Raw genomic sequence first — 25,475 nt, forward strand, 5'->3', positions numbered from 1 at the left:
GCAATTATGGCAGATGTGCATGATCATAATGGCCAGACTGCCAGCAAAGTTTCTGCTTTGAAACTGTTGAAATCTCTGCTAATATGTGAGAATAAGCAGACAATCATTGTACAATCATGATAAAAATGAAACATAGCCTATATAGCAAAGGTTTAGAGTTATGTTTTATTTTAAATGTTTTCAAAAGAAGTCTCTTATAGTCACCAAGGCTGCATTCTGTTTAATAAAAAAAAATACAATAAAGTATGTAAAAAAATATTGTAAAATATTATTCCATTGATGTTTAAAATAACATTTTAGTATTTATAAAAAGTTTATTCCTGTGATGGCAAAGTAGAATTATCAGAAGGCATTATTCCAGTCTTCAGTGACGAATTACCTTCGTAAATCATTCTAATGTGCTGATTTGCTCCTCAAAAACCTTTTGACAACAGTTGTGTTGCTTAATATTTTTGTGAAAACCATGATTAATTTTTCAGGATTCTGTGATGAATAGACAATTCAAAAGAACAGCATTAATTTAAATAGAAATCTTTTGTAACATATTATATTATAGTCTTTACAGCCAGCAGTTAATGATTGATCAGTTAATGCATCCCTTGCTGAATAAAATTATTCATTTAAAAAAGAATCTTACAGAACCAAACCTTTTTGAACAGTAGTGTGTGGGTGTGTATATATATATATATACACACACACACACACACACACACACACACACACACACACACACACATATATATATATATGTATATGTATGTATACATACATACATACACACACACAGTATATATATTATTTAAAAATGCAAAAAAAAAAAAATCTTATATTTATTTGTTGTATTTTTAAATATTATATTTAAAAAAACATATTTTATCCTTTATTTTCATGTTCATTTGCTTCGATATGTGATAAATTGTTAAACTGCAGAATATGTTTTCTTTATTTTTAAAGTAAATGGCAGAGGTTTATAGATGATGAATTACTATGGCATTTATTTTTACATTTCTACTTTGGTTATTTGTTCATTTGTTGGTGTTATCTGGAATAGGGTGGATCTGAGTTGCAAGAGGGTCTCGCTCCTCAGCCCTCTGGGCGTCATCTCACACGCTCCTGCAGGGGACAGCTTGCCCCAGAGGAAACCCTCACTGGACCCTCCCGCAGTCCTGGTGAGACCACGTATCCCAACTGCATACAGTGCTCCAGACGGTTGAGCAAACAACACTGCAAACACATCCGGTCTCGGAAGGTGTATGTTTAGATGCATATGCCCCTTTTTTTCCCCTTACCAAACCATCTGTTACCATGCTACTCTACAGAACCTTGTAACCTAAATACATACACTACTGTTCAAAAATGTGGGCTTGGTAGTCCTTTTTTTATATAAATTAATATATTTATTTAGCAAGGACACATTAAAGGTGTCAGAATTACATTTGTAACATTTCTATTTCTAATTTATTGTTGTTCTTTTGAGCAGCAGAACTGTCATCGTTGACAATAATAAAAAAAATGTATCTACAATGATAATATGAAACTGAAGACTGAAAGTTCAGCTTTGCTATCACAGATATAAATTACATTTCAAAATATATTCAAATTAAACTATTTTAAATGGTAGTATTTCACAATACATTTTTGATCAAATATATGTATTATTGCTGAGCATAAGAGACTTTCAATGTGACTTAGATACATGAGTTGATAATGTTTTGATTTACACAGAAATGGCCATTTGCCTTTTTGACCTTTGCTCTATCTCCAGCACCTGCTGTATGCAGTCAGACACCCAAGGTGCAAACAGAAGTAGAGATGTCACATTAGATCAGCGGAAATATGGCAATATGGCACCCGCATGTTCACTTCCCCTCTTTTTTTGTCTTTGTTTCACCCCTCCTTCAAAGAGCCAGTGTTCCCAGGACAGCATATGTTTGATCAACAACACTCTGCTTCAGTCTTGGACACTAATCCGCTCCTAGCTGGACCTACTCCCACGGGCTCCATTCAGCCTCCGGGAAATGAGAGTGACCCCTGGAGGCCCAGTCTAGCTTTGCAGGGGCCCACGGATCTGTCAAAGCCTGGGACTCCCCACCGTGGGCAAAAGCCTCTCCAGAAACATCCATCAGCGCAGTCTGGCTGCTCCTTTACTGCTCCCTCTGGACCACAGGCACAGGTGATTTTCAAGGACGTAGCTTAATGGCCGTTCCTGTCCATGAGACCAATTTGCAAATTGTGATTTGATTGGTTAATGTGTGCCTTATGAAAACTGTTAACATCTTCTGATGCTCAAGGAATTTTACTTTCATAAATACTCTTCAGATCTCTTACCTTAACTTTAGGTTTAGTGTACTTCCCCAAATTAAGTAACAAGTGCCTCTTTGCCCTGTTTCTCATTGCTTTTATATATTACACTGTTGCAGGTATGGAAAGGATTAGTTTTATTATAAAAACAAAATACCATGTAAATACATTAAATGTCTACTCTAAATACATCAATGCACTTCATAGCAGTAATCGGATTAATTATAGTAGGCCCATTTGTTCTCATGGACAGATGGACCCAAAGGCTACGCTGCCCTCTAGTGTTTAAAGGCAGTTTTGGGCAATTACTCTTCCCACTTTAGTTTCAGTAGACTGAGCTGAATTATTTCCCCATCAAGGTCATTAGATTGCACTTTTCCTTTTTTTTTTTTTTTTTTAATGGATCTATACACACACTTATACACACACATATAATCTGGGTATTGTCTTTTTTATTTATATTTGGACATTTATACACAATTGAGTTTTGGAGGTGACCTTGTTTATGTGATATTTTCTTTTCCTAGCACAAATTGCTTTGTTTATTTATCAAAGTGCTCTTTGACTTCGACTCTTCCTCTGCCTGTCAATCAAAGAGAATCATTGGCTGCCAACTCTTTACAGGCCCCCTCCTGATTGCCCACATCACCAAACACAGAGCAAATCACAGTGCCAATCTGCCTACACCACGAGTAGCAGGGAATGTCATTGGTTAAACTGTCTGCAACCCGTTTAGTTTCGTTTTTATTTAGACGTATTGAGATTTTTTTTTTTTTTAAAGCTGACTGAACTATAAAGATTGATAAATTGAGATTTTGAAAATTAGTACTATTTTAGATGTTTCTTGCAATTTACACTGCTGTTTACATTTACTGTGTAAATAATACAAATAGTAATATTGTGATATATTATTATAATTAAAAAACGTTTTTATTTGTAAATTAATTTTTTGTGTGTGATGGGAAACCGCAATTTATTATTATCAATGTTGAAAACAGTTGTACTACTAAGTATCTTTGTGGAGTCCATGAGATGTTTTTCAGGATATTTTGATTAATAGAAAGTTCAAAGGAACATCATTTACTTGAAATGGAAATCTTTCTAGATGTCTTTACTGACACTTTTGATTAATTCGAATGTATCTTAACCTCAAATTGGTGGAATTGAATATTTTTTGGTAAAGGTTCTCTTTCTATTTCTTCACTTAGTGTTTCACTACATGTAAAACAATGTAACTTTATATAACTTTTTTTAATCCAGCAAGCCTCGGTGGCCTTTTAGCATGGCTGATCTCTTATTACCAACTGCAGCACGTATCCATTTCTAATAACAGCTTCCATCCCACTCAGAAACCTGCTGTGCTGGTAAGAGCTGTTGCCAGGATGGTGCACTGTGCCAAGCCAATGGCTGTTGCCAGGGGGATGCCCATTGCCGCAAGGCAGCCAGCAAGTGCCAAGTCTAAGATATCTGCCAAAACTCCACCAGCGCCAGGGATGGTGGGAAGAAATGTGGGTCAGAAGGTCAAGGTGCAGGCCCAAACTCCTCCAGCTACTCAAAAACTTCCCGCAAAGCCGCTAAACATGACAAACAACAAAGAGGTCAGTATGATGTCTGTGACAGTCACAACTTTATTAAATTAAAAAGCTTTATGTTAGCTGTGTTGTACTATTTAACATAATTTCACAGTTTTTGAGTCGATACATTTGAAGGCTTTGTAGTGGCTCTCTCTCATTTTCTCTGAACTTTGATGTGAAAGTGTGTGGTAATAGAGCCTTTTACCCCATGCTCAAGGTCAGGCAGTCTGTGTGAAAGCTGTTCATTACACCAATTATTACCTTTAACAATGCAGTCAGGAGGAAATCAATAGGCACTGTCAGGGCTGTTTCAAAGCCTAGCTCTGAAAATCAATCAGTCCAGCTACTATCTGCATTCTCCTCCTCCAGTCATGTTCAGACAGCAGACATTTGCCGATATCAGCAAGGATTTTTGTATTAAAAAAAGCTTTAATTATATTTAGTAGAATATCTGCGCCTTAAGCAATAATAGAACACAAGAACTTCTAGTGATTTTCTTTTTAATGAAGTGTTCATTATAAAACAAATTACATACTAATAAATGTCCAAGCTTGCTTTGATAATACCACTGATTTGTTTATTATCAGTTTTGTTATCCTCAGTGTGAAGAGGAGGCGTTCTACATGGAGAGGCTGCGGGAGCAGATGCGACTGAGGGAGCAGGTTATCAAACAGAAGGAAAGGATGAGATCTAGACGGACGGCAAACAAGAAGCATCTGCGGCAGGAGCGATTCCAAACTGATAGTTCCACCGGACACTGGAACAACAACCAAAATCAACAGACACAGCCGTGTGTCTTGGGTTCTTGCCCTCGGAAGGTTACGCACCAGCAGCCCTTCCATAATCCCCCTTGGTGTCTCGTCCTGGAGCGCCATCCAGAAATCCAGCCCTTGCCTTCACAGCAGCAGCAGTACCAGGTTGTAGTACCCTCATTTCCGTCATCATGGCAGCAAGCTCCACCGACTCAAGGGACTCCATCAGGCCGTGCAGAGCTGCAGCGTAACCAGCATCATCAGAGGGGCACAGGCAGGCTGGTGTTACAGGGAATGGAGCAAGTCCTAGATCAGATGAACCAACAGTACAGTATTGATGAAGTCTGGCGAGGACACAAGAGGAAGTGTGAGCAGAGAACTTCTGACGGGCCTGTTCCCACCAAAATCAGAGTGGTCAAACACCTCAGCCCAGTTGTAAGTACTGTTCTTTCCCAGGAACACCAGCTTGAATTTTTATTTGGGAATTAATTAGTCAAAAGCTCTACCAACAAAAAACTAATCACATGTGGTGAGACATAATTTGAGATTTACAGATATTTGCTTTAATATCGTCGGTTACAAAACCGTTTATTTTGAAGTGTCCAATAACTGATGTGCAGAACTGATTTTTAAATAACTGTTTTTTTGCTGCGCTAGTGACACAATAGTAACTAAATGGTAACACTTTACAATAAGGTTAATTAGTTAATATTACTTAACATTAATTAACATTAACTAAGAATGAACAGTACTTCTAAAGCATTTACTGATCTTAAAGGCATAGTTCACCCAAAAATCAAAATTATGTCATTAATAACTCACCCTCATGTTGTTCCAAACCCGTAAGACCTCCGTTTATCTTTGTAACACAGTTTAAGATATTTTAGATTTAGTCCGAGAGCTCTCAGTCCCTCCATTGAAACTGTGTAAGAAAGGTAAGAAAAACATCATCAAAGCAGTCCATGTGACATCAGAGGGTCAGTTAGAATTTTTTGAAACATCGTCTCATTCATCTTCAGTTCTCTCTTCACAGCAGTTCAGTCAGTGTACTGTTTGAGTAAATGAATTTTTCCGGGATATTGGTTTGTTTGAACTCAGAGGGAGTGTCAGCCACATTAAAAAAGTTAACAGCTTAAGTCATTTGTGGATTAATGCATATTGGAGACACGAACCGTTTAAAACGATTCAGTTCGATTTGGTGAACTGGTTCAAAAAGATCCGGTTACATCGAATGATTCTTTCGCGAACTGGATATCACAAACTGCTTTGATTTGAACTCTCTTTCACAACAGACACAGAAGAGAAGACAATGCTGAATAAAGTCGTAGTTTTTGCTATTTTTGGACCAAAATGTATTTTCGACGAATGTAATTCTAACTGACCCTCTGATGTCACATGGACTACTTTGATGATGTTTTTCTTACCTTTCTGGACATGGACAGTAGACCGTACACACAGCTTCAATGGAGGGACTGAGAGCTCTCGGACTCAATCTAAAATATCTAAAACTGTGTTCCGAAGATAAACGGAGGTCTTACGGGTTTGGAACAACATGAGGGCGAGTTAATTTCGATTTTTGGGTGAACTATCCCTTTAATGTTAATTTCAGCATTTACTCATGCATTATTAAAATCACAAGTTGTGTTTGTTAACATTAGTTGATACAATGTGAGCTAACATGAACAAACAATGAACAACATATTTTTATTAACTAACATTATTCACGATTAATAAATAATGTAATGTTAATTATTAGTTCATGTTAGTTAATACAGTACATTAACAAAAGTTAACAAATGATAACTTATTGTAGTTTTACCAACTAAACAAGCATTAGACGATAAAATAAATCTTTTAGTAATAATAATTTATTAATATCATTATCAATATTCAAACATTCATAATGCACTTTTTTAATACTATTATTATTGCTACTACTATTGTATTATTATTATCATAAAAATGTAAAAACGTATTCATAATTCATATCATTAATATGATTAATATAGTTATTTAATTTATTGCTGTGTGTCAAAGATTTATATTATTTATGCATGAATGGCTGTTATTTAAAGTTAATTATTACAATTATTAATTTTTGCATACAACACTTTAAAATGCAAAAATTTACATCAGGGAGATTTAATTGAATATTAATATTTTCCAAACTGAATTAATAAAAAAAATTATATTAATATGCAACATAATATCCTTCTCTTCCATTGGCCAAACAAACAATAGATTGATCACTATTTTTTTGGAAATCCATTTCATGTTACCTCTGGCATATTTTTCTCTCTACAACATATTGCCTATTGGTGCTGTTTGCACATTAAAGTTTGTATATTGAGTACATATAGTATTCCAGTATGTACATGATTAGATATCAATGTAATAGATTTCCTTTCTATGATTTCTCCTTTCAAAACAAGACCATAATTCACCCCCATATATGAATTCCATCTTCCCCATGTGACATCACACAACATTCTGCTTTCATCTCAGTCTTTTCCTGTGTTGCCGCCCTTTCTCTCGCTTCTTTCCTCTCCATGACCCATCCTGAGATGAGAGGCACACGAGCTTTGCAGGCCGATGAAGATAACAGGGTGTCAGTCTTAATAGAGGTGGTGGGGGGGGGGGGTGTCTTTTCGGAGAAATGTCTGCAGACAGCCAAATCGATGAGGTTGCATTTGACGGAGTGGTGTGGGCCCGCTGAAAGACAGATCAGCAAGATGCTACCCAGGGACATTGTTCCGCTGTCAGTCTCTTCCACACTGACAATGTTATCTCTCTCCCTCTCTCAAGTATCAAGTATCTTTCAGGTGTTCAGAATTGGATGTCACCCCCCGAAGACGTGCAATTAATCTTTGGTGTGTGTTTGCAGGCAAGAGTGTGTGTGTGGGTGCGTTCTCTTAATACCTGTAAATAGAGAGTTGCTAGTATGGCGGATTTGGATTGAAGAGCTTAGCCAGAGATAAGGGAAATTAATTTTTCATCAGGAATAATAGCAGGCGTGCCAACAGGGAACACAAAGCAGGAGTGAGGGCGAGCGGGGAATTTGTCAAGTGTTGTCACCCCGGGATAATACTGCTTAGTGTGTGATTGGTGTAATGGAGGGCTGTGATTTCTACGGAGGGGGATTAATCACTTTACACTGTGCTGAGAGCAGCGGAATACAGATAGCACTGTTTCACTGCATCAGATCGTGCTGCTTTGATTTGGGATGTCCTTGGGACATGTTTATAGCATAATATGGTCTAAAGAAGCATTTACACTTAATGCATCAAACCAGGTGTATTCAGAGTAGTAAACCAAATTGGATTTAAACCTCCATACACTGAAACTTCATACTTGGATAGCTACTAAATGCCTTGACTTTGCGCAAAAGGGGTTTCAGCGGTTAGTTCATCCCACTCAAAGCAGTTAAATGATTGTAAAGTGAAGATTTTGACTAGAAAGTATGCATTTGCAATTGTATGGTTTTACACTGGGTACAAACATTTTGGCAACAAGTTTTTTCATTGGTTCATATGCAGCTGTTTCAGCTCCACCCCATTTGGTGGTGCTAAGTAACATAAACACATAAATTACTGTTGGAAAGTTTCAGTAGGATGTTAAATGTACTTTTATTCAGTAAGGAGGCATTTAATTGATCAAAAGTGACAGTAAAGACATTTTATAATGTTGCCAAAGGTTATTGTTTCAGATAAATGCTAAAGAATCAGTTTCTACCAAAGTTAAAACCGAGCAACACTGATAATAATTAAAATGTTACCTCGGCACCAAATCAGTATTGGTTACCACAAAAAAAATAAAATTTCTGAAGGATCATGTAATACGGAAGAATGGAGTACTTGCTGCTGAAAATTCAGCTTTGCCAGCACAGGAATGAATTACTCAATGAAATACATTAAAATTCACAATATTACAGTTTTTTCACCTTGGTGAGCATAAAAGTTTCAGAAATACAAATAATGTTGCTAACTACAAACCATAGAATGGGATTGTACTAATTAAGGTAAAATTTGTAATCAAATTGTTTGCATGAGATGCTGATTAAGTAATCAAATTAATCACATGTATCATTATTATAAAAGATTTGCCCCCCAAATAAACAACATCAAAAACATTATATTATAGTGGAAGTTAAGTTGAAGTTAATAGTTAAAAATACTTAAAGGGGTCACCGGATGCTACATTCACTTTTAAAAGTAGTTTGAAATGAAATGTGTGTTGGCAATCCCACCCTAATAATAAAAAACTTTTTTTTAATTTTTTTTTATTTAATCTCATTAAATTCTTTCCTTTTTCTCAAATCGAGCCGATCTCAGATGTCTGTTTGTGTGATGTCACACAGACAGGCCCCTCCCAAGGTAGTTTGATTGACAGTAGCGTTTCAGCACAGACTGGACTGGTGTCTTAGCGTAGACCCGTCCTGAGTGAGCTGTCATCAGTCCACCATTGTTTCACCACAGGAGTAGATGTTCACTGACAAGAATGACTCCTAAGTGATTGTGGTGTTCTGTTGTTGGATGTAATAATGAACATAGCAGTCGTCATTTACTCTTGACATCTGAGCAGCTAAAGACGCAGTGGATTATGTTTGATTACTTTATCCAAATGTGTCTTTGTTTGCGCGAAACATTCGTCATCCAGCTTTCCCAACGTAATTTTTTTAATGAATCTTTGCGAATCAACTTTCCTAATAATGTGCTAATATGCATGTTTCAGATGATTGCGGCTAAAGTAAACAGTCTCTCCAAGAGGCTCAGAAGAGAGGGGCGGGGTCAGTAGAAGTCATTTGCATTTAAAGGAAAATGCTACAAAACGGCTTGCTCTGAAAAAAGTTGTTTTTGAGGGAAAAAAAGGGTGTTGTTTTACACTACCATTGAGAAATTTTAACCAAACTGTTGCAGACTTTTCATTAAGACCCTAAAGAATCATATCAACTTGTGAAAAATGGGCATCTGATGACACCTTTTAATAAAAAAACATGTACCTTTTAGACTTGCACACTTGTTTTCTTAAAAATAATAATAAACTAACACTAGCTTTTCTAATCTTTTTGTATTCTATCTATTTGTTTTCTTTTTGTTTATTACATAATTTAAAAAAAGCCTTGCTACGTGTAATGCTTTTGTTTTGTCTCTTTTGTTGATTTTGATTGCTTCCATTGTCCTCATTTCTTAGCTGTTTTGGGTAAAAGAATCTGCTAAATGTAAATGTAAAAATAGTTCAGCTCTCAATACCTTTCTGTTGCACTCGATCTGTTTTTAAATGTGTATGTTGTGAACAGCTCTTGGCACATTCTGTATCCGCTGCTCTCAGTAGGTGTTGTTTGGCAGTAGTAGTAGTTTACTGTGGTCTAGCCAAAACTTAAACGTGCAACTAAACATGAATCTTGAATTATTTGCATTTTAATTGTGTTTTTCTTTTGTGTTAAATATATAAAAATAAATGATGTTATCATTGTGTTGATAACTCTAATCCTAGTACATAGAACACAGACTGTCCCATAGACCATGTGGGAAAAATCAATTATGTTCAGGCTTGTTCTCCTGCAGGAAATGCTGTGATGATGTCTAACATCATAACATAGTCTGTGGGAGTGCCATTGTTGTACATCACTGTAGGCCAGTTGTTTTGACTGTAGACCTGGGGATGCCCACTGCTTTCACAGCAGTGTAGTGGTCAGGTGTGACATTGAGCCTCAGCCAGCCGGGAGAGGTGCAGAACTTGAAGCAGAGCGAGTCACGGGGACTCCTGATTTGTTTATGCTCATTAAGCTCTGAGGTGGGAGGTGGGACACTCTCTGCAGGAGAACAGGAAGGTAGATACAGCATGGGAAGGTCAGGAAGGCACATGGAAGTGGACCGAAAATATACTGAGAGCTCAAATCCATCCTTAGACCTGCATGCCACCACTGGAGATGGAAAAGAACTTAATGAGAGAGAAAAATATTAATATTAAAGGCATAGTTTGCCCAAAAAATTACTCACCCTCATGTCACTCCAAACCTTGACACAAAAGCAGATATTTTAAACCGGACACTTGCTGGTCGCCATTGATTTCCAATGTATTTTTTTCCATACTATAATAATAATTAATCAAGACTTAAGTTATAACTATTCCTTTCAGTTTTTTTAAACATTCCTGTTTTTTGTTGTTATTGCTGCTGTTGTTGTTTTTTGCTACAGAGTGTGGGTTGTGATCTCACACCACAAATGAGCGAAGAGACTAACACGGTGACTAAAACGAAGCACAGAATTGTCACCTTCAGAATGCCTGATTCATCGCCACCTTCATTTCTGCAACAGAGTCTCAACTTTAACTGTCCCAAACAGGGAAGGGGATCCGGCCCAAACCAGCCCCAGGATGAGGTAATTGTGTCTCTGTCCTTATCATGTTGTGAATGTGGGCAAGTGCTCCATTATATTCTTTAATCCTTATAATTTATTGTCCGTATTTCTGTTCAGTTTACCTATGGAACTTGTTAATCGCATATCTGGGAGTTTAAACCTCACAGCATCTATTTCAGTGACATTTCATGGGCAAAAACATTTTTCAATAGTGTAGCGATTTATGAATCCCTGTAGTAACTGTCAAACCAAGCAGCTTTCTCGCAATCAACTTGAACATCTCTCTCATCACTCTCATGCAAAACTCCTGATCCCATGGATTCTTATTGAAACTAGGGTACTGTGTTTCGCCCACTGAATTTTGCAGAGCAGTGGTAAATGTTACAGCAACTTCTGTCTGGATAGATGCCATATTACATTTTTTTTTTTGGATTGTGTGTTCATGGATTATACAGTTAACAAATGTTCAGCTAATGAAGCTTTCCAAAAACAGTTTTGAAAATGTGTTCTAGGACCTACAGAGTATACAGAGTATTTTATTATAAATCTATCCCTCCCAACTATGTTTTTATCAGCACAGAATTCTACTTTGATTGAGGTCTATAAGATCCATCGACCATACGTCCGTCCCTTACATTATTGTAAGATGAAATATGGCGTCTACCCTCACAAAGGCCTGTTCTTTTGTTAGTCAGTAGAATCAAAAAACCTTGCAGCATCTCATCCGTATTGAAACATCAGCAGACGCCAGAAGGGCAAACTAAATTGGTCGTCTCGGTGTGCGCCTGGCGCTCGCTGCAGGTTGTTGTTCAGGGGCGAGGTAGAGTCGGAGAGGGCCAGATGGGCAGTGCCCACTTGGTGCCAGGCAAACAGACGAGCAGTAGAGCGGGGAGAGGGGGGAGAGAATGGGCAAGGCTGCAGACCTGGTGTCAGTTGAAGGGCTTTCTTCATCAACCGCTGGGGTCCATCTGAAAAACCTGCTGATGTCAGTAAGACCCATTCAGGTAGGTCAAATCCCCGCTCCCCTCCCAACTCCACCACTCACTGTCAGGCCCGTCTACTCACCCTGGAAAGCTGATACGATCAGTGCAATTTACTGTGAAACAGCTTAACCCCTTTGTGAAAGTTAGTGTGGTAAATGACACGCTGTCCTGGTGCAGACGTTTGAAATAAGACAAGCAGACAGTACCACAAGATTGGCACTGCATTCTTCTGTCTTTGCTGTTTGTCTCCTTGGAAACATCTTCGATTTCTCATTGTTTGAAGTACCTTCTAAAATGGTTTTGTTTATGACATCAAAAGTACAGTATGGCCGCTGGTTATAAAGGCTCTTCCATCTCTATATCTTAGTTTATGTCACTTAATAAAACTGTAGGTTTCGGTTTTTTAGCATTAGACAGCAGTCAGGGCAGGCACCATGTATACTTTTTGACAGCAATGAAAACAAGGTTGTAAGGAATACAAGTACAGTGTGCTCACTGGATTTCTACAGTAGTTTAACAACATATAAGATGAAAAGAACGATCCTTTAAAAATCATTCTAATTTGCTTACTTGCTGCTCCAGAAAATGCTCTTTCTAGTGTTAAAAAACTGCTTAATATTTTTGTGGAAACTGTGATGCATTTTATATTTATTTGTTGTATTGATTAAAAAAAAAGAAATCTTACTGACCTCCAACTTTTGATCAATAGTATACATTATACAATATTAATATAATATTAAAATCAAAAACAAATATATATATTTTTTTACTTATATTAAGATTCCTGTTGATTAATAAATAAATCCATTATAATCATTACATTTATTATTCAAGAAAGCTAAATGAAGTTAAAGCAAAACACAAAAATAGTAAAAAAAAAAAGGCATGTGATGAAAGAAAGGTGCTTTGAGGAAGAGTTGAGAAATGTGGCCACAAGTGAGACTAATAACGTTAAATAGTGAGATAGAAACAATGAAACAATGCATTTTTAGAATGGTAGTGAATCATGTTTGACCTAACAGTATGTGTCATCTTCTCTTCAAGTTTTTATTACTGATGTCTACTTTATCTGTTTTGAGAGTATGCCACAGAGTGCATTTTTGGCATTGATATGTAATTACTTGTAATGCACAAGTCTCTCGGATGGCTGAGCAGGAAGTAGGAAGCTCTGAGGATGAAGTATTCCCCCATAGTTCCCCATCCTGACTGCAGCCAATCACCTGCTGTTGCCTGGTCTGTTGATGTGCCTGTCTGCACAGTATGACTCTATCCCTGGTGTGTGTGGATCTAAAGGCTTGACGGGGTTGAGAGGCGTTTGGCTGTCATGTTGTGCATTACTGCACAGAGAGTGAGAGGTGATTGTTCACTCGCTGACACAGAGGCATCATAGCATTGCCTTGAGCAACGCTTGCACGGCAGTCAGCTTGAAGCACAGCTTTTTTTGTGTGTTTAGCTCAGTGTGTCTGAGTGGGTGTGTTTTCTTTCTTCCAGTTTAAACAATTTAGCCCTTTTTCCTGTGGCTGTCACAATTGCATTATATTTGGTTAGCTGATATACGAAAAAGGTTAATGTAATAACAGTGTAATTACAAAATGATAATGAAATTAGTTTTGAAGAAAAGTAGAAATTAGATTAACACTTATAATCATCGTGTTATTATTGCATAAGTTAATCCTATTATTACTAGGATTTGTGTTCTTAACACTTTTTTCACTTGTCTCATCATTTCGTGAGTGAAATATGCTTGGTGAGATATGAGGGCATATCTTTGAAATCTGAATATGCACTTCCCAAGGCTGCATAAAGTTATAATTTAATAAAGGTCCACTAGAGGGCAGCCTCTGTCGACTTGTAGGGCTCAAGGTAAGCTGGCTACAGAAAGGTCAAGAGGACAGTTTGCTGTGCTGTAAGTTTTATGGATGAGGATATTTGATGGATTAATTGAAAACAATTAAGCCATTATTTCATGTCAGTTTTGATCCTGGTCAAAAAACAGCATTTGTTTTCCTTTTGAATTATTATTGTAAAACCTTCTTTTTGATATTAAATGACTCCTAATTGAATTTGAAAGATATTTTCATCAAAATGTATTAAAGAAAGTGATGGACATTTGAAAAACTTTCTCTTCAATCAAAAGATAACATCAAATATGATTTAAATGACCATGCAAATACAGTATGTGGTATAATTCATACACAAATTTGAATGAAAAATTATTATTTTTTAAGCCTTTTTTTTTCCAAAGGTACTGCAAAAGATAAACTACTGTTCAGACGTTTGGGGTCACTAAGATGTTTAATCACAAATTCTGTACAAACAGTAATATTGTGAAATATTAAAGTTTAAAATAACTTTTGTATTTTAATACATATATTAATAATACATTAATTTGTTCCTGGGAAGGGATGATCAACTCATTTTAATATGCTCATTTGGTGCTCAAGTAATATTTCTTCATATTATCAATGTTGAAGCCCGTTTGTGGAAATCATGTAGTTTTTTTAGGATTCTTTGATTTAATAGAAATTAATATTTAGCATTAATAGCATTAGCATTCATTTAAAATGGAAATGTGTTGTAGCATTATGAATGTCTTTACTGTCATTTTCAGTTCATTTTATGCATCCTTGCTGAATAAAAGTATTAATTTTATTAAAAGATATAATAATAATAATGACCCTAAACTTTTGAACAGTAGACGATCTTTGCATTCATTCTCCTTTGTTTTGGGTTTTGGAGTAGTCTGTTTTGAGCATTCACTTGATTGAATTCAGTGATTCATTTAGCAACATCAGTGGTGACAGGATGGGATCTACACAAAAGTCATTTCCAAGTCTTTGCTAAACGTTAGGATCTATACCACCCACAGCGTCCTGCAATGACCAAACAGCTACCAGGAATGTTAAAGTGAGCGGTTATTACATGCAACATTGCTTCTCAGTGGCCTCTAATGAGCTGGTGGTTTAATGATGTCACAAGCCTTACGAAAACACACTGACCCTGACAGGCAGCAGGCCCACTGTCACCCTATAAAAATGAACCGAGAACGCTACTGGAACGTGATAATGGGCACCAGCCCGACATCATTACTTTTTTAATGAGTGTCCCTCAGGGGTCATACCTTTGATCTGACCTTTATAACCTTCTTTTGACACAGGTGGCTGTCAGGGAAAACCAGCCCAGCGCTTTCATGTGAGTAGACGCCATAGTTTCCCAGCATGTTCCTGTTTCATTCATATTTGTTTGTGTTATTGGGTACCATATACCATGATGCTTAAGCCCTCTTTTTTTCTTTTTGTCTTGGCTGTTATAGACCCTTCAGTTCCGGCTTGAGAACAGAGTCTGTTACTGCTCAAACCCATGTCAACTTCATTGTAAGACTAAACCTCTGAATTTCTTGGAGATCAAGCCTTATCCAACAAAATGCTAAGTAGAAAATGTTCAGTGTTCCCACAGGTTTGGCAACGTTTTTGTTATGATGCAATATTTGCCGTTTTTGTGATTGTTGAAGACAGTGGTTTGGCATTTTGCTCCTTGGTTTCCATTAAACACCTACACTGCTTGCATGTTCCTGCGTGGCTGTTCATGTCATTTAGCAAGAAACCCTTGAAATTGTTTGTTTTTTGATATATTGATAGTTTTATACAGTTAATCTCACTATGATTCCCCATAAATGTTTTTCAATTTTAGTTAGGTTTTGTCTCTATAAAAACAAAGGTGGTGTCATGATGATGAATTATAGCCTGTTGATAACTGCCAGTATTTTAATAAGCATTAAAGGTATAGTTCACCCAAAAATTAAATTATTATTAAATTTTATTATTCTGTTTAATCATTTTGTAACTTTCTTTCTTTTTTTTTTTTTTTTTTTTTGAAGAATGTGGGTAACTGAACATTTGTTGGTCCTTATTGACTTCCATAGATGAAATACTATGGAAGCAAGTGGGGGATCATCAACTGTTCAGTTAGCCATATTCTTTTTCTTTTCATTTTTTTTCTTTTATTTGGTTCATCTTCAGTAACTATAAGGTAATTATATCAATATAGTAATATAAATAATATATACATATATATATATATATATATATATATATATATATATATATATATATATATATATTCTTAAAAAAATTATGAAAGAAATTCATACAGGCTTAGAACAACTTGAGTGAGTAAATTATGACAGAATTTTCATAATTCTGACCAAAGTCTGCCTAGGCAACGTTTTATACTCATGCAGATGTCCAGCACCATCTAGTGGCCAATTAGTTTAATCTTTTTTAGTTAATAATATTTTTTTTCTCTAAATTGCAAAAAGCTTTAAATGTTAGATGGATAGTTCACCCAAAAATTTAAATTGTCATCATTTACTCACCCTCATGTCACTCCAAATCTGTATGAGTTGCAATCAAACAGGTTGCCTTTGAATTACCAGCAGTCTTCAAAATATCTTCTTTTATGTTCAACATAAGAAAGCTACTCATACAGGTTTGGAACGACATGAGGGTGAATAAATGATAACAGAATTTTCATTTTTGGATGTATTATCACTTTAAATTAAAATTGAAATTTAATCAGGCGGTTATTAGGCTTATAATATTTAGTTTGGATTCAAGTCATGTTTCATGAGCTTTGTGTTTTAATTTAAAATCTTTAGGTTTTTTTTATTTATTGAAAAAGCTGTGAATTCTTGTTTAACCGCAGTTCTTAAGTAATTCAAGAATTGTACATTTTTAGCCAATTTAGACAGCAATGTTTTCAAACACTGATGGAGAAGAAAAAAACCCTTCCATCTCAAATCACACAGACCACTGAAAGAATATGTGGTTCACTGCTTCTTAGATACAACAAGACCGCCTCGCCTATTGTGCTTGGTCTTTTGCTTGCAACAGACGTTTCATTCTGAAATATTTTCCAAGATGCTAACGTCTTGTGTTAGGGAATGTCAACATTTGCAGAGAGTGGCCCTGCTCTAATCCGGCAGACTGGGGGATAGAGAGAGGATTAGGGGCTAGTTTGTTTTCCTGGTCCCCTGGAATGTTCCTTTAGCAGTGCTTTTGTACCTGGGCCGGGCCCAAGGTCATCCTTCTGTCTCCACGCAGCTCCTTTTGTGTCTTCCAGCAAGTCTCAACCACACAGAGTCAACACCGATTCCTCCTCAAAAGCAGAATGTGAGTGGAATGTCAATCCTTGTCGCAACACTCTCTAAATGTTACTTACTTTTCTCATTAAGCAATTTGAGTCCCCCTCCCCACCACCGTCAATATTGTGTTTGAGTAAAATGTTGAGGGAAGAAGATCAGCATACCAGTGTATCTCCCGGCTTGTCTGCATCATTCATCACAGGTTTTGTGCCTGGTGTCTGATTGATGTCTGATGGATTAACTGACTCAGGTGGGCAGTGTTATTGAGCTAGTCACTGCTTGAACTTGTGCCAAAGTTGAGCTTCAATTGCTTTCAATTATTTTAGAGCTTTACATGAATGGACCTTTCTACATCTCTACATAAGCCCTTGTAGAATGAAGTTGAATGGCCTTTCAGTCGTCTCTATTCCCATCTACATCTGTTCCCATCTGTTGCCTCACATGTAATCAGTACTTCACCGATACTTGCAGTTAAAACTCAGGTGTTTCTTTCTTCACTAAGACCTTTTTGAGGCTATTTTCTACATGAGTCATATTTCTTTCAAGACTGTTCAGGTCTATCCGGAATACGTTTTACTCCTGTCTACCAGGAGACTACAGAATTATTGATTTTTTTTTTATATTCGGTGCTCCCCTAACATCTGTTAGGCCAACTGCCACGGGAATGCACTAGCAACAATCATGTCAAAGGTTACAGGAAAGGACATTCTTATTAACTTTAATATACTTACGCAGGGTTCCGTTTTTTATATATATATAATGATCTGCTATTTTAAAAGCAAGCTGATTTTTTTATATAGTGATCAAGTCAATGTAAAGATCTAAGGTAACTATATGATACTTCATGTTGACTGGGTGTTGGATTTAAATAAATAATTTTTAAGCATTTTAAACCTAACTTTTCTCTATTTCTATGGGATTTTAGGGGGGGGGGGATAATATGATGAGGAATCCATAAGGAAACCTGGATCACACAGTGTGACAGAGCTGTAAAAAGCCAGTAGATGTCGCACGACATCAGATCAGCTGTGTGAGATAGTCTTGCTGCATAAGCATAATAGACATATTAAAAGCATCATAGTAACATCAAGCATAAAAGGCATTTTGTTGTGATATCAGATTATTGTTATTGTGTACCATAAAGTATTGGTTATCAGAACGGGAAAGCTAACGCCTTGAAAATGGTGATCAGTGTTTTTACTTTATGAATAGACATTTAATAGTAGCCTAAGTTTTCTCTAATGTGGAAAATTGGACGGCTTACTAAGAAAAAAAAATTAAAGGGACTAGGCCCAATGTTTATAATAACTAATAGACTGTCTCAGTTTTTAAGTGCATAGCATTTCTGAACTTGTATTCTCAGTTAGATATTTTGTTATCTAGTTTGCTCTTTCTAATCCAAATTCTGAAGTGGCTTTTCTATTTTTAAAACTTTTAAAAATTCGTTTAGCTCCTTTTACGGGAGAGCTTGGGGGAGGGTCTTATTATTATTAGTAGTAGTAGTAGTAGTAGTAGTAGTAGTAGTAGTAGTAGTAGTAGTAGTAGTGGTAAGCAGAGTTTACAAGCGATTCAGTAAAGTTAGATCAGCCTATAAGTTAGTCCAAGTTAATGAAGAAGACCGCAGCGAACAAAAGTCGCTTAGGATCCGCTAATTTACTACTTTCAAAAATATGTAGCATAGCCTATATGCTGCTTATTCCATGTGAACAACAAAATGTTTCATTTGAATTTCATCGAATAATTTGCACAATGCGTACCATGAATTTATTTTGAGTTGCCTATACTTTTGTCAAGAAATGTACATTTAAACAGAAAGTGTTAGTGTAGTGAATACACAAACGTTGAAACAGTGGTCAAAACAATGACACTAACATACTCGACATAATGACATGAACAGTTCGTTATACATCGCAACTGTTTAAATAAATGTAACTTTGCACTATTTCAAATAACGAAATATGATTCTGGAAATACTTTTAGATCCGTCAAAAATCTAATATACAAATCTGTGTATAAAAATATAGTTTTTGAGCGCCATCCTATGCTTATCCAATAAAATAGATCAGTCGGTTGCACACTGTACAGCCCTGTAAATTCAATACGTTCTCTTATTTCGTCCAATCTCACAAAAATGCGCAAAAACGGTCACATCATGCTTGAATCGGTGTGTAGTACGTTTCCAGAGACAGATGATCCAATACAAATAAATTATTCAATGAACACTTTAAGGCTTTTCTTACAGAAAATAAAGATACGTTTGAGTCTGGTGCCCAAATAGTGATACTGTAGCTGCACTTTCAACTCAAGTGTGAAATCCCGAGTGGATGGAAAGAGTCTCTGTCCAGCATCCACGAGCCGATGTGAAACAGCATCTCTGAGTACCAGTGGATGCCGTCCTCCTGAAAAGTGACGTTTGAATCACGAGCCGGGAAAAGCCACGTCATCAGCTTGTGACTTAACCTGACCGGTGCAAAAGCCCAGTGCGCCCACTTGTGACTCTCAATGACCGCGTAACACGAAGCCAGCACCCGATCCACTATTATGGTTCCGTGCGCGGTGACTGGCGCGTAAGAGCCCTCGTGCTCTTCAGTGTAAATCCTCTTCACTGTAACGCTCTTGAGGCTCTTGCCTGTTCCTTCCGACACCAGAACTGTATCTCCAGGCTTCACGTTGCTGGCAAACGTTGCTGTGGTCCCAAAACTAGCCGAGGCGTTTCCAACGAAGACGAGGTGCGCGGCTGTGAGGGTGAGCTTCGTAAAAGGCTCTGACGTCTCGATGACGATGAATTGCCTTCTCGTCGTCGGATCGTGGTCCATGAACATGATGAAGTCGCTCAAGAAGACATTTCCCTCATCGTCCGCAGCTAAAACCCGGTCGCCCGCTTTTAGATCTTTGATGTGTTTCCTCCTCCCGTCTGCGAGTGTCACCGTACCAGATCCAGGAAAGCATCCCCCCGATTTAGCAGCGACTGAATTTTCTGAGATAGAAGCGAAGATAAATAACTTGAAGCATATTTTTAAAGCACTATGCAAAATCGATGCATTGACACAGTTTTTGTTGTTGTTGTCTATAAAGAAGCAAATGTTAAAACGCTTGTTTGTCCATTCTGAAACCTGAATTAACACAAACTCATCAGACATTGTCATATAAATTGAACATATACAGACTTTGCTTCTCCCTGATCGCTTTAGTTTTGTATAGCTGCTTGCACATGCATGTGCAGAGATACCCACCCTGCAAATTAGTCAATTTGAAATCCATCAGTAGGCCAGTCTTTTCACAATGTAAGTTATTTGCTGATTTTTTGGTATAGGTTTTTCAAAGAATAGGACTACATATTAACATAGAATAGAAACAAATATCTAAGATATGCATTTAAATTAGCATAGGCCTATCACATAAGCCCGACGTTGGATGCATATCAGTGTTAGTGATGACATTGCGCTCACCTGCTTTGACAGAGCAGTGTATATGGGCTTTGGATTCGTAATGGACCCAGTCGAATCCTGCCTCCACTGCAAGTCTAGATAGCATCCCATACTTGCTTTTATCCCTGTCCGAGGTAGTTATGTCCACCGCCCGTCCCTCGTAGTGCAAAGATTCTTCGAAATGGTGACCATCCTCATCCCAGCCTTCAGTGACGCGCAGTTTCACACCTGGCCACTGGTTCATGACGGATATCGCCAACGAATTTAACTTGTCCTTACACCTCTGGATGAGTGAAAGAGACAGGTTGTCAGTATTTAAAACACACACCTTCCTTTTAATGTGTGGAAGATTTATTGAATTTTCAGATTGGTTATTTAACAAAAAGCTCTGACGGTCGTTCTCCCCAAGTAATTTCTGCAACATAAGTTGAAGTATCTGCATTCAAATCAGCAAACAAATGTTAAAGTGAAGTTTTTATATATATATATATATATATATATACATTTGCTTGCCTAATGCTGAATATAACACTAAACTGTCTTCATAGATGTCATCTTTGTAGAAAAAGATTGATCCTTAACGCAGTACGGAGTTATTCATATAGGCTACATCACTAAGCACATTGTCGGTCTGATTTTGTGCGTAAAAGATGTGTGCGCTGGGGAAATCGTTTGTTGCCATAAGTCAAGAGGGCAGACTCCAGACCGACCGATCGATAACCGCGAGAGGAGTAAATAGAGCTGAAAATCCACGTTCTTTTTCTCAGCCAGTGCGGCAGCAATCAATTTTACAGAGACGTTGATTCGCCTAACTGCTGATGTTGCTTTACTTAAATGTCAGTATCCTCTATGGCACTGTGAACATGCAAGTTGCTTAATTTGTTGCTGGATATTGTCAGGGAAACGTGCATTGTAATTTGGATTCAAATAATTATCTTAAAACATTGTAATCAGAGAAAGCAGTCGAGCAGCTGATTGGAATAAGCGCGCTCACCGCGGGAGCCGGTAATATCCAGTGCTAGACGCGCAAAATTAGTGGCAAAGATCACTTGTGACCCACATTTTCCATTAACTGCACAATAAAAGCAGGTCATGAGATCTATAAAGAATCACAGATGTGATCTCGAAGAAACACGTTAATTGATAGGGCGCACCAGAAAAAAGTATATAGACTAGCTATATATTACGCAATGGTTACGATGTGTGGAGGCGGGGTGTTTCGTGCATTTAATTATTAACTGTCAAGTGTCTGTTTGGAGAAAAAAAAGAAAAAAAAAACATGCTCAGCATATGCTTTCAAGCACTAACACTAAATTATCCAACGGTGCCAATTTTGCATTAATGGCAAAGCAATAAAATCCGAATGGGCGCTGAATGGTCATTTTGATTTCAATTAAACGGAATATTATGAATAGTCAAAATACAAAAATATAGCTCACACGTTCCATGTAAAGTCTGTAAAGAATGCAAATATTCATATTAATAATATCACTAGCTCAGCTGTTTGATAAAAAAATTGTTAGGCTATACTGTAGTGCCAGACTTCCAACAGTTCTAGTTTTAGTTTTACCGCGCGCTGTCAGTGTCTCCAATAGTACCTGGAAAGCTGTTTAAATGTCCCGTCACGAGTTTTTACAGCCTAGTGCAATATCAGATTTTATTTGAGTTACAACATTAAATTAATTTTCTAGTTATTAAAAAAAAATTCTGTTCTGTTATGGCGCTTTAAAGAACCCCAAAACCAATATACTGATCTAAAGTACCAATAATGCAACATCATATATTTTTTATGAATCTCCCAAAAACCATAGTAAACTCAAAAACCTTTTAAAGCGAACATGTTCATCCATTATTTAAAAGAGTGTAAGTCTGGGCAATTACGCACGCATGGGTCCATACCTTGGTCATCAGTCTGTCAGCGTTTGTGTTTTCCTCGTCTTTAAAGATGATATCGGGATTATAATTAGGAATCAGCTCTTTAAATCGCTCTGAATTCCTTGTGATTTTGCCTTCGTATTTGCCGCTTGCCCCGAGCGTTTTCTCGGCAACGTTGGGAATGAATTGCTTGTAAGACAAAGGGGTTAATTTCTTTGGATGTCTTCGTTTTCCATAACCTCTACCGGGACCACAGGCTAATCCACAAGGCGTCAGAAGCAGGCTGATAAAACACAGAAAAGCAATTTGCTTCAGATGCAGTCTTACGTCCATGACGTTAAATGATCTCCTCGGATCTTTAAAGTTTAGTCTCTCACAGGGTCTTCTCGCGCGTACCGGATGGATGCTACCCAACGACCACTACCGAAGCAGGTGCAATAACGACCGCTCTCGATAGCCACTGACTGAGCACATTGGAGGCTGGCTGTCACAGCTAAGTGAGAGACGAGAGAGCGACTTAGTTTGACGGGAGGTAGGGTCAGACGCTTATGAGTAGAGGCAGTCTACCCATATGAATTACAGAGCAAATCTATGCCAGGGGGAGGGAGTCTATTGACTCGACGGAGTGCCGTCCAACTATGATGCCATCCAAGTAAAGACAGTCTCCATACCTCCTTCATTTCTGCAGAAATGACACAAATGTATCCTCACGTTGCCATGGTCAAGCAGGAGTGGTTATGAAAATTATATTCAAGAATATGTGGTGTATCAGAAATGCATTATTTCAGATCAGCGCTTTTTGGTTTTAGTGCACCCTTTTTTAACAGATAATATCATTCTTGAGGTTAATATGACCTTTTGTAATTGAAAAATCCTAATTCTGAAATGAAATATGAAATGACTCCTTGTATGCTGTCTGTCCATTCCTTCCCAATTACTTTTTATTAATTTTTTTTTTTTTACTTCTCATCAAGACTGGTGTAGACCTCATGAAGCTGCTAACAGAGGCACAGGAACCAAAATCAGTTGGTGTATCCTTTGTACCCATCCTTTTTCTGTTTGTCTTTGGTAGGGATTGATAAGGGTATCCAAAGTCCAGACCTACATTTATGTCTTAGAGTTAGAGTTTAGATCTTGTGTGATGACATCTGAAAGATTAGGTATTTTGTCTTTATGCAAAAAAAAAAAAAAAAAAAAAAAAAACGAATAGAATTGCTAATAGAAAATATTGTTATAAAGTAAAAGTTACCATCAAGATGGTCGCAATTCATGTAATATTCAATTGCTGAAAACGTTCCTGTGTGTAAAGTTTGTTGATTTTATGCACTGTTGTTTGTGCTGCCTTAAATATCTCAGCATCTTCACAGACCATCAGATTTGATCTGAACTCTTTTGACCCACATTGAGGGTATTTTGTTTTGTGGACAGGGTATGTTGGTAGGCAAAGTGAGTGAGTGGTGGATCTCTGAATTTATAACACCTACCTGGTTTTGACTTTCAAGGGCTTCTGAAAATTGGCGTGTGAGTGAGCAAAAACTCACCCTCTTGCCACTCTATGGTTTGACCCACAGATGACTCAGTTACACTTGAAAACCCAAAATCTGTCCCACTCTTCTTAGAATTAATTGGCTGTTTATTTTATGATGCTTTCAAGTACATATTAATATAACATTTTCTGTCTTCATTTGCTGAAACAAATATAATTAGGTGATTGGATTATATACACAAAATATAAAAGGTGTGTGTTTATAAGGATCTGTTAACAGTACATGTCAGACTATGATATCAGTTCTGCAACAGGTGACTTTCAAGTGTCCCATGATAAAATGAAATGGCCATTTAATCTCTTCAAAACAGAAATCACAAGTAGTATCTTAAAGTTTAATAAACCTTGATTTTTTTTATGTTTAGATGCTCAGCTGAAAATGTAATGTAAAAGAAAATCAATTTCTGTGATATCCAGTGTTACACAACCGTACACAAATATACTATTCATTGTCCTCTTCTCGCAAAATATATAGTCCCACAATCACTCTTAAAAGGATGAGGTGACCTTAACTCAACAAAAGCTCAATTTGTTAGATGAAACCATTCGTGCTTTTGATTTAGATGGGAGGATGATGGAAAAAAACAACCTTACATGATTTGGCTGTCCTGACAGCTCTGAGTGAGACATGCTTCACTCTCTTCAAAGTTAGGACTGAAATCTCAGCTCCCTTTGAAAAGACAAACTTTTGAGTTGTAATGTGTACAGATAAGTCCAATAGATCAGACAATATATATATATATATATATATATATATATATATATATATAAAGAGTTTAACAGCAGTGTTAGTTCCGCTTTGTGTCAGAACTTGAAGTAAATATTGGTAGAAACTGCATTTCTCTCTCAAAAAACAAAACAATTTATATATATATATATATATATATATATATATATATATAATAGTAACAAAAATAGTATTTTAATGTATATGCTATGTATCAGTATTGTATATGTTATATATCAGTGTTGTATCAGTCTTGTTTACTGTAACTACAAGCATAATGTTTAACTTTTCCTTTGTCACAATATACTCTGATTAAACAAGAGCAAGAATTAGCATAATAACTGTTGACATTTTTTTCAACCCCTCTAACCTTTGAAAATACAGGAATTCAAGGGGGAAACTTTATCTGTGCTTCACTTGTAGTTGTTTGCTGGTTTATGTGAATACTCGGTGCCGACCATCCATCTGGTCAGGTCTGAAAGGCATACTTGAACCATTCTTTTTTAGTCCTTTAAAATAACTGTGGACAGATGGGTCACTGGACCAGTTAAGCTGTTTCAGATCGGTATGGTTTATTCTAGTCAAAAGCCAAAAGGCCATTCGCATCCACAGGAAATACCTGGCTTTGCTAATGGGAGGCCTCCTTTTTAAGTTTTGACGGACCCTTGTAAATGTTATGGTCTTCCAGTATCTGGTAGTGAGACTTGTAGGGGTTTCTGACAATGGTTACATTGCAATGGAGTTTTAATAATCTGCGACTTTATGCTCATTTTGTAAGGCTGCGAGA

At 37.0% G+C, this 25,475-nt stretch overlaps 2 protein-coding genes across 7 annotated transcripts in view; one reads left to right on the plus strand and one right to left on the minus strand.

The window, feature by feature from the left end:
• Nucleotides 1-25,475, plus strand: part of rbm33b (RNA binding motif protein 33b) — a 42,746-nt gene that overhangs the window by 11,504 nt on the left and 5,767 nt on the right. For 3 of the 6 annotated variants that reach the window (XM_052547994.1, XM_052547990.1, XM_052547995.1), the window contains exons 6-12: nucleotides 1,052-1,169; nucleotides 1,905-2,173; nucleotides 3,651-3,899; nucleotides 4,463-5,062; nucleotides 10,825-11,007; nucleotides 15,127-15,161; nucleotides 15,283-15,535. In XM_052547994.1, coding sequence (XP_052403954.1) covers nucleotides 1,052-1,169; nucleotides 1,905-2,173; nucleotides 3,651-3,899; nucleotides 4,463-5,062; nucleotides 10,825-11,007; nucleotides 15,127-15,161; nucleotides 15,283-15,361 — 1,533 coding nt within the window. In that variant the 3' untranslated portion in view covers nucleotides 15,362-15,535. Of the gene's footprint in view, nucleotides 1-1,051; nucleotides 1,170-1,904; nucleotides 2,174-3,650; nucleotides 3,900-4,462; nucleotides 5,063-10,824; nucleotides 11,008-15,126; nucleotides 15,162-15,282; nucleotides 15,536-25,475 lie in introns of those variants that run through there. The other 3 variants (XM_052547992.1, XM_052547991.1, XM_052547996.1) reach the window with 3 other exon arrangements.
• On the minus strand, nucleotides 18,854-23,015 carry shhb (sonic hedgehog signaling molecule b). The gene is made up of 3 exons (XM_052548005.1): nucleotides 22,440-23,015; nucleotides 20,562-20,823; nucleotides 18,854-20,089 (listed from the first exon to the last, which is right to left on the minus strand). Exons 1-3 carry the CDS (start codon nucleotides 22,746-22,748, stop codon nucleotides 19,410-19,412), a joined length of 1,251 nt encoding a protein of 416 aa, XP_052403965.1. The 5' UTR covers nucleotides 22,749-23,015; the 3' UTR covers nucleotides 18,854-19,409.

This window comes from Carassius gibelio, chromosome B2 (genome assembly GCF_023724105.1).
Source record: "Carassius gibelio isolate Cgi1373 ecotype wild population from Czech Republic chromosome B2, carGib1.2-hapl.c, whole genome shotgun sequence".
In the NCBI taxonomy this organism is placed as follows: domain Eukaryota; kingdom Metazoa; phylum Chordata; class Actinopteri; order Cypriniformes; family Cyprinidae; genus Carassius; species Carassius gibelio.